The sequence below is a fragment of the Anomaloglossus baeobatrachus genome, chromosome 1 (genome assembly GCF_048569485.1).
Source record: "Anomaloglossus baeobatrachus isolate aAnoBae1 chromosome 1, aAnoBae1.hap1, whole genome shotgun sequence".
In the NCBI taxonomy this organism is placed as follows: domain Eukaryota; kingdom Metazoa; phylum Chordata; class Amphibia; order Anura; family Aromobatidae; genus Anomaloglossus; species Anomaloglossus baeobatrachus.
The window spans coordinates 184,268,255-184,281,132 of NC_134353.1; the positions used below are offsets into that span (position 1 = coordinate 184,268,255).

Consider the following 12,878-nt stretch of genomic DNA (forward strand, 5'->3'; position numbering starts at 1 on the left):
CTTCAAAATGTTCTTCATTGTATGCAGGAGAGCAGACAGCTGCAGAACTAGTGTATGCAGGAGAGCAGACAGCAGCTGCATAACTACAAGGCTCAGTATCCTCCATCCAGGACTGTATGCAGGAGATTTTGCCCAAAAAGAAACAAAAAATGACATGGGCTTCACTATATTTTTGTATGCTAGCCAGGTACAGCAGGCAGGTACAGGCTGCCCCCAACCCCCAGCTGCCTATTTGTACCAGTCTGGGAATCAAAAATATAGGGAAGACCCCCCCCCCCCCCCTTCTTCTTCTTCTTTTTTTTTTTTCCCATGAATTTTAAGAAATAATTAAAAAAAAAAAAAAAAATAAATGACATAGGCTTCGCCCAATTTTTGAGTCCAGCCAGGTACAACTAGGCAGCTGGGAATTGGAATCCGCAGTGTAGAGTGCCCAAGCTTTCTGGGACCCCCACTACGAATTGCAGTCCGCAGCCACCCTAGAAAATGGCGCTTTCATAGAAGCGCCATCTTCTGGCACTGTATCCAACTCTTCCAGCTGCCCTGGTGACGGTGGCTCGCTGGGTAATAATGGGGTTTGGGCTAGCTGTATATTATCAGCTGGCTCTAAGACCGAAATTCATGGTGTCACGGCAATATTAGACATGGCCACCATGAATTTCTAGTAATGATAAAAAAAAAAACCACAACACACAGAAAAATATTTTTATTAGAAATAAAAACACAACACAATTAGTGACTCCATCTTTATTGAAATAAAGAACCACCCCCTCCGCAGTAATCCTGGGTCAAGGGTCTTGCGCCGTCCAATCCGGATCCAATATCATCTGATTGGTTTGCTGGAAGACATACCGATCAGATATCAGGTTCAAGAATGTGAATCACATCACACATCATCTGATTGTATAATCGGCTTTTATACAATCAGATGATGTATCGGTAGGAAAAAAAAAAAAAAAATACTCACTTATGTGCTGATTACCGGCAGCTCCTGGAGTGATCGGATGAGTCTGATCCTGTCCCATCGCTGCAGGAGCTGCCGGTAATCAGCTGATGAAGTCTCCTGACGGCAGGATCAGCTGATAGCTGGCCGGGCGACACCGTGAGAATTACGATCAGCTGATGTCTTAGGTGACTGCATCAGGTGATCCATCGCCAGGTCCTGCAGGCTTCGTACGTGCCTGAGAGCACACGGCCAGAGCGGCAGGAGCGGGCATGGCACCGGGACCCTGCAGACAAGTGAGTATGACTTTTCTTTTTTTTTTTTTTTTTTTTTTTTTTTTTTTATACTGTTCACTTTTGATTTCGCCGCTGCCTCCACCTCCTGCCCAGACATGACGCCGCACGGGAGCTGACATGCACAGGACTGGAGGTGGACGCAGCGGTGACTGTACCGGGATGATTCCCGCTTCTGTGTTTACCAACAGAAGGAATCCTCTTCCTGTACACGTCACTTTAGTACCCACCCCTTGTGTTTTTATAGCTGCGTTTTTAGTCATAGAAACACAGCTATATGCGTTTCTCATTGCGTTGTTGAACATCTCATTGAACTCAATGGGTGAAAAACGCAGAAATAATTGACATGCTGCATTTTTGTGGTCACCACAAAAACGCAGCTACACAAAAACGCTGTGTGCGGACAGCACTTATGAAAACCCATAGACATTGCTGGGGAAGCAATGTCACTGCATTTTCAGGACAAAAACGCGGTAAACGCTACTAAAAACGCCTAGTGCGCACAAGGCCTAAGTTTTTGAACATACTAACCACTTTGTAACCACTAGTGTCTTTTCCCATCGCCACGACAGCGCCACCAGAGAGATGGGTCTGCCCCTCATTCTGGACAGGAAACCCACTAAAATAAAAGGGCGGCACCTCTCCTATGCATCACTTAGGTTTCCTGTCCCAGGATGGGAGACTCACAAGTGCTGTGGCGCTGCCACAGTGAAGGAGGGCTTTCGGTTGGGGTCCTTGGTGTTCAATTTGTTTTTTGGAATCTGTTCTGTGTCCTGCTGGGGTGTATAGCCCTGGTGGTTGTATACGCTGGTCATAAGCCAGTTGTGTGTCCTGCTCGGGCTATGCCTCGGCGGTTGTATACGCTGTCTGTCCTGCCGGGGTGGAGGTCCTGGCAGTTGCATACTCCGGTACTTTATGCCGGGTCTGTGTCCTGTGGGGGTGAGCACCCCTGCAGTTGTATACGCCGGTTACCTACTAGGTCTGTGTCCTGCTGGGTTGTGTCCCTGCAGTGGTATACACTTGCCTCCGGGTCTGTGTTCTGCCGGGGTGAAGGTCCCAGCAGTTGCATTCAAAGGTACTGTGGTGTCAACACCGGTACTATATGGTAGACGGTCACAGAATGTCCCTGCAGTGGTATACGCTGGCCTCCGGGTCTGTGGGAGATCCCGGAAGCTGTATACGCCAGTACTCTGTGGTATACATTGCTTTTGTTATACGGTGACATGCTAGGCTGTATCCTGCTTCGGACGTTTGCCCCTGCAGTGTATTCACTAGCCACCGGGTCTGTGTCCTGTCGGGGCCATCAGAATTTGGGCAGTTGACAGTCACGCTGGTGTTGCGTGGTTTTTGGTTTTTTTTTTCTTGGTCCTTTTATGTCCCGTAGGCCGGAGCGGCTGCAGTTGTTTCCCGCCAGCGGCTTACAGGGTCAAGGGTTTCTGGGGGTGAAAGCGGCGATCATTGGCACGCCGCGGACTTCCAGGTCCTAACAGGTGTGGTCTGACTGGAAGCAGTCTCTGCACTTTTGCAGGAACGGGCAAGATGGCGCTGCCCACCGCTTCTGCATGGGGGTAGAGTTCCTTCCCTGTACCAACTCGGGCCTTACCTGGTGGATAGCAATAAACTCAGAGCAGCGGATTCTCGCAGGTGCTCTCAGACATACCTCCCGCCTCGAGCTGATGCGGTCCGTCATGGTGGTGAGTGGCGGTTTACTTCCCGGCTTCATTTCTGTCTGTCCCGAGCATTGTGGGGCTTCTGGGCGGACTCTGCCTTCATGCCCTTATACTGACCGGGGACCTCCCGGCTGTCTTGTTTCAGTTCTGGAAACCAGCCCTTGTGGAGTTACAGGTGAATTTCTGCCGCAGGCAACGATTGCTCCTCCAGCTTCGGTTAATGGCGGCGTCCCAGACTCCATTTGTCTTGTCGGCCTGCTTCTAGAGTGGAGCAGGTGCTCGGGATATTTACATTCTTTGAAAATGGAAGCTCCCCTTCAGTGGAGCCTCCTCAGGGGCCTATTCTGTTTTTCCGTGGTGGTTTCTTTGGAGCCCACAATTGCATGGCTCTCATTGGCAGTCTGAGGCTTCTTCGCTCCTCCAGCCTCATGGCCCTCACAATAGGGCTCAGACTGCTCGCCCCCCCCCCCCGGCTCTGTCCACTTGGATTGGCTCCCCCGCACCGCTTTCCTCTGGGGCTTCAAATGAGCCATACCATAAGGAATACATTGGCCTCTGATGTGCCTAGTGCCTCTGATGTGGCTAGAGCCTAGGCTGGGCCTAGTGCCTAGGCTGTGCTTAACACACGAGGTGCCTATTACCTCTGGTGCCTATGGTGTGCCTGGTGCTTCTGTTAGGCACCAAGGCCGGCAGAGGCAATTGTCCTATGTTGTGCCTAGCGCGTATGGTGTGTCTAGTGCCTGTGAAACACCTTGTGCTTCTGACTGTTGCCTATCTTGTGCGGTGACTAGCCTTGGTGTTGTGACCTCCGTACTGGAGCCTAGTGCCTCTGTTGCTTGTGCCACTGTGTTGTGCCTGGTACCTTTTTTATACCAATGCCTAGTGCTTCTGAGCTTGTGCCTTGTATGTTCGAGCTCTGAGCCTTGGGCCTAGGGCCTTGAGGGGGCCTGGCTTCTCCTAGGGTTGTTGTCAGTCGCTTCCTGGCCTTGTGCCTGGCACCTTTTTTGTGCTTGTACTCAGTGCCTCGATGTTGGGGCCTAGTGTTGCTATTCTTGTTTAACTCCTTTTAGCCGGCGCTTTGTGCGTTCGTTGGTAGCCTTCTGCCTTACCCATTGATTCGCCTGTGGGGCCATGTAGCCCTGGGGGACTGGAGTCCCTTGTGTCTGGGGTTCTGTTAGTTCGTGGTACGGTGCCCAAGGGTATCAGCACTTTTTGCTTTTCCTCGGTTACCCATGTTGCACCATGTTGGTTGCATTCTGTTGGGTGCTGGAATAGGTGTTCGCTTTTTTTTTTTTTTTTTTCCCTTTCTTTTACGCGGTCATTCTTCCTAATAAATGTAATGGCCCTACTCACCAGGGGCACAGCTGAGGGAAGGACTCGTGCTATCCTGGTTGCAAACACCCCGGCCTGGGCGACCTTGCTTCCTTTTTCACGGGTCTGTCGAGGCAGCATTCGGGAACACAATCTCTTCTCTCCTGGGGGCTCTCCTGCTCCGGTGGTTCAGGGGCCTGTTTCAGACAGTTCTGGCCTACTTCAGCACAGTCTGCCCTCGGTGTTGTCGGCACTTCTAGGGGGCGAGTCGGCATTAAAGGCGCTGTACAGTGGCTGGTTGACAGTATTGGATGGGTTCGCAGTATCCTTCCTGCGGTCACCAGCTTCCCCCTTCCTCTTCTTTCGCTCTTGGGGGTGGGTTTGTGCATTGACTGCTCTTAATGCTCCTTCTGCCCTCTCCTCTATTCCCTACCCCTCACGGTGGCTACTGCTTGCACTGTCCTGGGTCCGGACTGTTAGTGTCCTTGGGCTCTCTCACAGCCAGGCTTTCTGATTTGGGACAAGCCTCATACGGCCATTGTCCTTTTGCCGCATGTAGCATGGGACTTCCATATTGGAGGAATTGTCTTCCCTCCTTCGGTCCCTATTCTCCAGTCCCTGCGGAAGACTCGTTCTTCCTTGTATTAGAGGGACTCCTCTCTGTATCTGTCTGTATCCGCGATCCACGGTTGGGCTTTCGGCATCCAGAGGGTCTGTTACTAGTAGGTTCCGGGTGCTTATTGGGGAGGCCTGTGTGGCCCATGGTACATTGGTGCTTCGGGGTTTTACGGGACGCTCTACGGTTCTGTCGCCCTCCTGGGCTGCCCTTGCAGATATGCTTCAGCTCACTCACGTGGGACTTTGTCTGTTTTTGTCTGCCTTGTTTTACGTTCTACCAGCTGACTCTTCTGCCTCGTGTCCTATGTTCGGTTCCCTCCCTAAAGGTGTTTTTCTTTCGAATCTCTCTGGTGGCGCTGTCGTGGCGACTGTAAAAATCTAATTACTTACCGGTAACAGTTTGTTTTTTTTTTTTTTTTTCCAATGCCATGACAGCGCCACTGCTTCCCACCCCTTTTTGCCTTGCGCGCTCGGTTCTTGCCCTTCACAATAGTGGGGGTGGTCCATGGGGTTTGGATTAACCTTGGCTTTTTCTAGTACGCCTCCTCTCTGTGCTCTGTAACCTAACTGATGCATGGGAGAGGTGCCGCCCTTTTTATTTTTAGTAAGTTTCCTATCCAGAATGAGGGGTGGATTTATCTCTCAGGTGGCGCTGTCATGGCTTTGGAAAAAAACAATTACTGGTAAGTGATCTAGGTTTTTTTTTGTTTTTTTTTTTTCATTTGGGGTCCCTATATCTCAGCGCTACCTTTTTTACTGCATCAAGGAATAACTGTGGTGCTGGCTGAGCGGAGATCAGCCTATACTACCGTGTTGCATCATCCACGATTGGTGCCACAACAGCATAAGGCTATGTGTCCACAGTAAAAGGTCCCTGCGGATTTTTTTGCCTGAAAATCCGCAACTTTCGCGGCAAATCCGCACCCGCGGATTTGCCGCGGATTTACCGCGGATTTGCCGCGGATTTTGATGCGGATTTTATTTTTTTTTTTTTCCCCATTCAAAACAGAAAATCCGCACCAAATCCGCACCAAACAATTGACATGCTGCAGTTTGTTCCGCATCAAAATCCGCGGCAAAATCCGCAGCGGAAAAATCCGCAGCATGGGCACAGCATTTCCAAAATGCCATTGAAATGGCTGGGGAGTAGCTGTGCTGCAGATTTTCGGCAAATCCGCGCTAAATCCGCGTCAAAATCCGCGTCAAATCCGCGATAAATCCTGTAGCGTGGGCACATAGCCTTAGGGTATGTGCGCACGTTGCTTTTTACCTGCTTTTTTGCTGCTTTTTCTTCTGTGCTGTTTAATGCCAAAATGGATGTGTTCTTCTATTCAAGCAAAGTCTATGGGAATTTGGGTTTCTTGTTCACACTGTTGTTCAAAATGCTGCCTTTTTGTGGCAGAACTTTGGTCAAAAACTCAGCTTTGCAGTGCAAAACCCAAATGGCAAAAACAATTGACATGTTGCTTCTTTGAAAAGCTGAGTTTTTGACCAAAGTTCTGCCACAAAAAGGCAGCATTTTGAACAACCTAGTGTGAACAAGAAACCCAAATTCCCATAGACTTTGCTTGAATAGAAGAACACATCCATTTTGGCATTAAACAGCGCAGAAGAAAAAGCAGCAAAAAAGCAGGTAAAAAGCAACGTGCGCACATACCCTAATGGTCCCTTGTATCTGCGTATAACTGACATCTAATGCGCTGCAATACAGAAGTATTGGTGTATTAGACCAAATTTAAAAAATGTTCATGTCATTATGTAAAAGTAAGTTAAAAAATTCCCCCTTTTTTTTTAAATGCATTTTTTATTTAATCTAAATGGACATTTTAATGGTATCACTGTTTCTAAATTTACCATAGCTTAAAAAAATATAGCCTAGAATGTGTATCAATTGAATCAAGAACTCATCTTCTTGCAAAAAAAAGCCTTCGCACAGCTGTTCTCAAAATAACTTCTTTAAAGAATAATAATAAAAAACTTTTATTTGCTTTCCCGAAAATCAAAAAAGACTTTTCAGATGCATGTTTGTTTTTTTTTCTCCATGAACACACTTAATCTGGGTTCACACATAGCGACAGCGACGTCGCTGTTATGTCACCATTTTCTGTGACGCAACAGCAGCGACCTTGTAAGTCGCTGTTATGATCGCTGCTTAGCTGTCAAACACAGCAGAAGCAGCAGCGATCATAACGACACGCGTCGTTGTGCTACATGTGCAGAGAGCAGGGAGCCGCGCACACAGCTTAGCGCTGGCTTTCTACACTCCTAGCTACAGTACACATCGGGTTAATTACCGGATGTGTACTGCAGCTACATGTGCAGAGAGCAGGAGCCGGCACTGGCAGCGAGAGCGGCGGACGCTGGTAACGAAGGTAAATATCGGGTAACCAGGTAAAGGTCTTCCCTTGGTTACCCGATGTTTACCCTGGTCACAGCTTACCGCAGCTGCCAGATGCTGGCCCCTGCTCCCTGCTCGCTTCATTTCGTCGCTGTCACACACAGCAATGTGTGCGTCACAGCGGGAGAGCGACGACCAAAAAATGAAGCTGGGCATTCAGCAACGACAGGCGGCCTCACAGCAGGGGCCAGGTCGTTGCTGGATGTCACTCACAGCGACGTAGCTGCAAAGTCACAGAAAATGGTGACGTAGCAGCGACGTCGTTGCTGTGTGTAACACCACCCTTACTCATAACCTAAGGTGCTAATGTCCTTTTTTTTTTTTTTTTTTTTTTTTTTACACTGGCAGTGGAAAACGCATACGCATCCCCACCATTTCAAGGCAGTGCAGATAGGCTTGTGTCGATGAAAAACACGTGCAGCGCATTGATAGTACACGGATGCGGTCTGTATTTCGCATTGCTAAGTACAAGTAGTTTAATTTATCAATATGTGAAAACCACTGATGGGGAAAAAAAAAGTGGTACTGTGACTGTTTTAACAAAGTACGTGTTTAAATACGGACATGTGAATTAGGCCTTCGGCAAGGATGATGCACTCTACACTAAGCACTTATGTCAAGATTTCCATTAGAACCACAAAAATGTAGTTTGAATGAAACCCCTAATGTAATGTGGCACAGGTCCTCGGCTATGCTGCCCTTTCCCTCACAGGGACCTTATCTGAAAGCTGAATAATCTGTCCTCTAAACCCAACGCTGTCTAATTATGCAGGAGGTGAAGCAAGGAGATCAGAGCTGTATCATTACACCCACCTCTTTTTGTGCTGTGTTCCTCACTGCTTGTGATTGGTCAGCATCATACATGGGTAGAAGTACACGCCCCCAGTTCTGCTCTGCAAACATTGTGTCAAGTTCAACATGAAAAATTTGGTGATAGTTTCTTTAAACTCCAGTTCTAGACGCTGCTGTTCGAAAAGATACTGGATATTAAATATAATTAATTAGTATATACCTGGTGTGTAAATGGATCAGCTCCAGAGCCCCCCTCCACACACGGGCCTTCTGCAATCTTAGAAAAACAAAAAGCCAGCACTAAATGTGCACTTCAGCACTAAACATTCCAAACTGTACTTATTATAAAAATTTTGATATTTTTGGCAAAAAAATTGCAATTTCTTGAGCTTCCTCGCCACGTCACGGCAAATCTCATTTGAGGCAGTCCTACACTAAAATATTTTTATAAAATGTGCCATACGGCCTCACATATGAATAGTAGAACTGCTCTTAGCAGCACTCACCTGGTCTATTTCAATCCCGTACCCATGACTGAGTCATGGCTGTGGGCGGGACAGGTCCAAGCAAATGCTGCATGAAGTAAATAGCATGTGGACAAGGCCTGATGACTTAATGTGAACAGACACCAACCGCCAAAATCTAGACAGATGGAATACAAATTGGGGTGCATAGCAATCTTAGTTGTGTGGGATAGTGCACTAAGAAACTAGGTGTATATAAGTTCAAAGTTTGAAATTTTGATAAATTTGATATTTATTTAGGTTTTTATTTTATAATAAAAAAAAAAAAAAAAAAATCGCTCTAAATGTACCATGAACGTAAAGTACAATGAGTCCTAAACAAAAAACTAACAATGTCTGGACTAGAAATGTAGAAATGTTCCTGAATCACCACATGACCTGACACATGTCAGATATGAAAAATGGGGCTTGGTCATGGCACCAATACAGGCTATCGCTATGTGTGTGGAGGGTCTTCAGGACCATGCTTCTCTTGGTTACACTTTACAGCTGAAAGTATTGCTTTTTCCAATGCAATATTCTGTGATTCTCAGCCTTTGTTTTGGGGGCGCAGACTAACAATGGAGCCTCTACTTCCATACTTCACTGAAGGTTATCATAGAGACAAGTAAATCATTCTAGAATTGTACTTCATCTATAGGAGAACGGATGGGAACCAGTTTGCTCTATTTATGGCTGGTCTTGCTGCTGCATTCTACTCCGCTCTGGTTTTGAAATACAGGTAAATCTTATGTCTTAAAGGGAACCTGTCAGGTGCAATGGGCACCCAGAGCCACGAGCAGTTCAGGGTGCGTGTTGTAATCCCTGCCTAACCATCCCAGCATCTAGCAGCATACTTTTTCTAAAGACCCCTTTAAGTATTTCTAAAGATCCTTTGATATGCTTATGAGCGCAGGGACTACTCGCAAGGTAGTTAGTTCCTGCGCTCATTCCGCCCTCTTAGCATGCCCACATGCCTAGCGTTAACATCAGCAGTGATGTGTGTATCTGTTACACAGCCTCAGAATGCAGGACGACTGATTAGAAGTCCCTGGGCCTTCAGTCATGCGCACTACACCAGTTTGAAGCCGGGATTCGTACACCCAGCTTCATAGTTTGCATGACTCAAAGTCCAGGGGCCATGTGCACTGAGACGAGTACCAGTATCGGCCACAGTGACAGCAGAGAGGTGAGCGGCCATGCCTCTGGCGCTACGCGTTCGTTAGCATGCCAAGTGAAGTAACGCCCCTGCGACTACTCGCTGGCTTAATTAGTATATCATAAAGGATCTTTAGAAATACTTTTTCTAAAGATCTCTATGCTACTACAGGCTGTGCCAGTTAGGTAGGGATTAGTAATATGCACTCGGAACGGTTTTGGGAGCATACAGGACCTGACGGGTTCCCTTTTTAAAGGGTTGCCTAAAAACAGTTATCGCCTATTCTGCTGGGACCTGCACTGGTCAGTATAATGGGGAACATTTATTCCTGTTAGAATGGAGGGGCATGTTTGACCACCGCTTTGTGGCTGCTGAGTGCCGCACACAGCTTTTTCATGACTGAAGCAAGTCAGGCGTCCAACCTGCCTCTTCATTTTGTAATGGGATAAAAGTGTAGTTGGACACCTCCAGCCCCCTCACCAAAAAGTTATTACCTATCCGATAGATGCGTGATTAATTTTGTCAGCGGATGAGAAATGGTTTGATGTAGTAACTTCTGACTGGTCAGCCATTATTCTGTACACCGTATGTAGCATGCCCTCATGAGGAGGAACTATATGGAGGCGCATAGGAATCCAGCATTGTGAGTGATGGCTTGCCTGTACGATCATGCGTGTTTTCAGTATTACACAGGAGCCGTGTTTTTATTGTAGATGTATTTGGTAATGGCTGTCGTCTGTTCTGCTGCAGAGTTCTGGAGAGCTGACCCAGAGTGCGGATATCGAGTATTTACTGAATGCTCCGCTCCTTCCGTCACACAAGCTTTATGTGGACACCCGGCCAAGGTTCCGGCCTGTTCCCACCTTCACTGTGAACCTTCTCCTTCTTCTAATACAAGTAAGTACTTTCATGACAATCAAAATGCTTCAAAATTAAAAAAAAATGCTGATTAGTCTTTTGGTTACATGTGCACAAATGTCATACAAGCTGCACTTTCTTTTGTCATAAAACCATTTTAACTTTTTAAGTACTGAAATATATAAACAGTCATATCCTCAAGGAAACCTGGATCAGGGCTGAAAACAAATCCCGGGTACCCATCAGATACAGGGAAATGCTGCCCTGAAAAATAACAAATGGGTTCACTGCTCAGGAAGAACGTTGGCCTGGTATAAAGGGGAGCATATACTGCTCACCACGAGTACTGAGTCCTGGGGTGTAGAGAATCCACCTCACCTGGAGGGAATGGAATCTGTACTGGATGTCTGTAGTGATGACTGCATGATTTTCCCTTGCTTTTTGTATTGGTATCAGCTTCTGAACCCTGAAGTACCAGATGGGTGAGAACATGATCGTAGATTTTGCTTTATAAGATGCACCCCAAATGTAGAGGAGGAAAATATAATTTTTAATGTTAAAATGAGGGTTCGTCTTATAAACTTAGTGCTTCTTATAATATGTCACCAGGGAGAGGAACGGTGGTGGAGTGGCTAAAGAGGGTCACGGGAGGAAGGGGCAGCTATGCTGTGGGCACGGAAGAGGTGTCGTGGCAGCAGTCGCCATTGATCTTTCTTTGAGTATGCTTAGAGTAAAGCCCTGCTCAAAAAAATAAGTCTTAGTCGCTGTTCATTTTTCCTTAGTATACTAAAGGTATCTTGAAGTAGGTTTTGGGCAGTCCTGTCAGGATATGTAACTTTTATTGCTTTGTGTTGCTCCGTTGTTTCTGTAAGCCCGGAAAATGTAGTTGCGCTCCAGCATCATTCTCAGACTGACTGTCTGCTATCCTTAGTGACAGCAGCATCGTAATATATGCTGTCAATCTTGTGTCAGTAGAGCAGATGGCCAGTCCGAAGATGGCAATGCATTCCTGGATGAGTAATACTTCTGTCTGACAGCACCGAATCACTGATGCCGGCGAAGATGGTTGGCCAGGATTATAGGGAAGGGAAGGGGTGAATTATTCATTTTTTTTTTTTTTTTTTTTTACATTAAGGCTGTGTGCACACGTTGCGTTTTTTACCGCGGAAACGCTGCGTTTAGAACCACAGCGTTTCAGTGGCAAATTGCATGCGTTCAGCTTTCCCAGCAAAGTGTATGAGAAAGCCGAAAAATCAGTTTTGGATGCCAAAAATCGGTGCGGAAAGAAAAGCGGCATGTCACTTCTTTTGTGTGTTGTGACTGCGTTCTCTCCCCCATTGAATTCAATGATGCAGGTAAGAATGCAGCTACAACGCAGTGAGCTGCTTTTTTGTTGCGGTCCGTGGGCTTTGTCGGCATACAGAACACAGAACGCAGGCATTTACCTGGAAGTGAGGTAAAGAGGTTTCCTGTTGACCTCACTTCCTGGCAAAGTTCAGGAAAGCCCCCGGTGTCGCCAAAGTGCCCGCCCCGACCCCAACCCCCTCCCCCCCTCCATCCCGAAAATCCAACATGGCCACGCGCACAGCAGCGCACCGGCCGCCCTACTCCTCTTTGTCACATGTGCAATAACACATGCGACAGAAAACTGCTCCCCAGGCCCTGCCAGGTCACCCCCTATTCCCCCCGGTAACCCCCGTACCTGTCACAGCGCTGATTCCCCCCCAACCCCTCCCTTGCGGCCCCCTCTTCCTTCACAGTGCGCGCCGGTCACATGTGCCGAGCAGCTGACGGCTTCCTGTGTTCAGTGTGAGCTGCGCTGGCTGCTGCTGCTCGGCACTGTGCAGCTGTGACCCGGGGAGAGTGGGTGCAGATTCTTTGCACCCACTCTCCTCAAATGGAGGGTATGCACTACTAGAAAATGGGGGACACGTTCCCTGAGCGTGCCCCCCCCATATTCTAGAAGGTCCGGAGGCGACGTGGGACGTCAAAAATGGATACTGCGGACCCAATTTTTTTTCTTTTCAATAAATTGGTGAAAGAGGATATGTTTTTGGGGAGTGTTTTTTTTCAAATTTGTTTTTTTTTTTTTTGGTTAATTTTTTTTTGCTATTTCTGTCAATTAGTTATGTCTGGTATCAAATAGATGCCGTGACATCACTAATTGCTGGGCTTGATGCCAGGTGACATTACACATCTCGCATCAACCCCATATATTACTCCGTTTGCCAACGCACCAGGGCGCGGGATGAGTTGGGGCGAAGCGCCAGGATTGGCGCATCTAATGGGTGCGCCACTTCTGGGGCGGCTGTGGCCTGCTATTTTTAGGCTGGGAA

At 47.4% G+C, this 12,878-nt stretch overlaps 1 protein-coding gene across 1 annotated transcript in view; it reads left to right on the forward strand.

Annotated features, from left to right (window-relative positions):
* TMEM192 (transmembrane protein 192) overlaps positions 1-12,878 on the forward strand; it is an 86,445-nt gene that overhangs the window by 18,047 nt on the left and 55,520 nt on the right. The window contains exon 2 of the mRNA XM_075347357.1: positions 10,435-10,581. Within this exon, the coding sequence (XP_075203472.1) occupies positions 10,435-10,581 (147 nt within the window). The remainder of the gene's footprint in view (positions 1-10,434; positions 10,582-12,878) is intronic.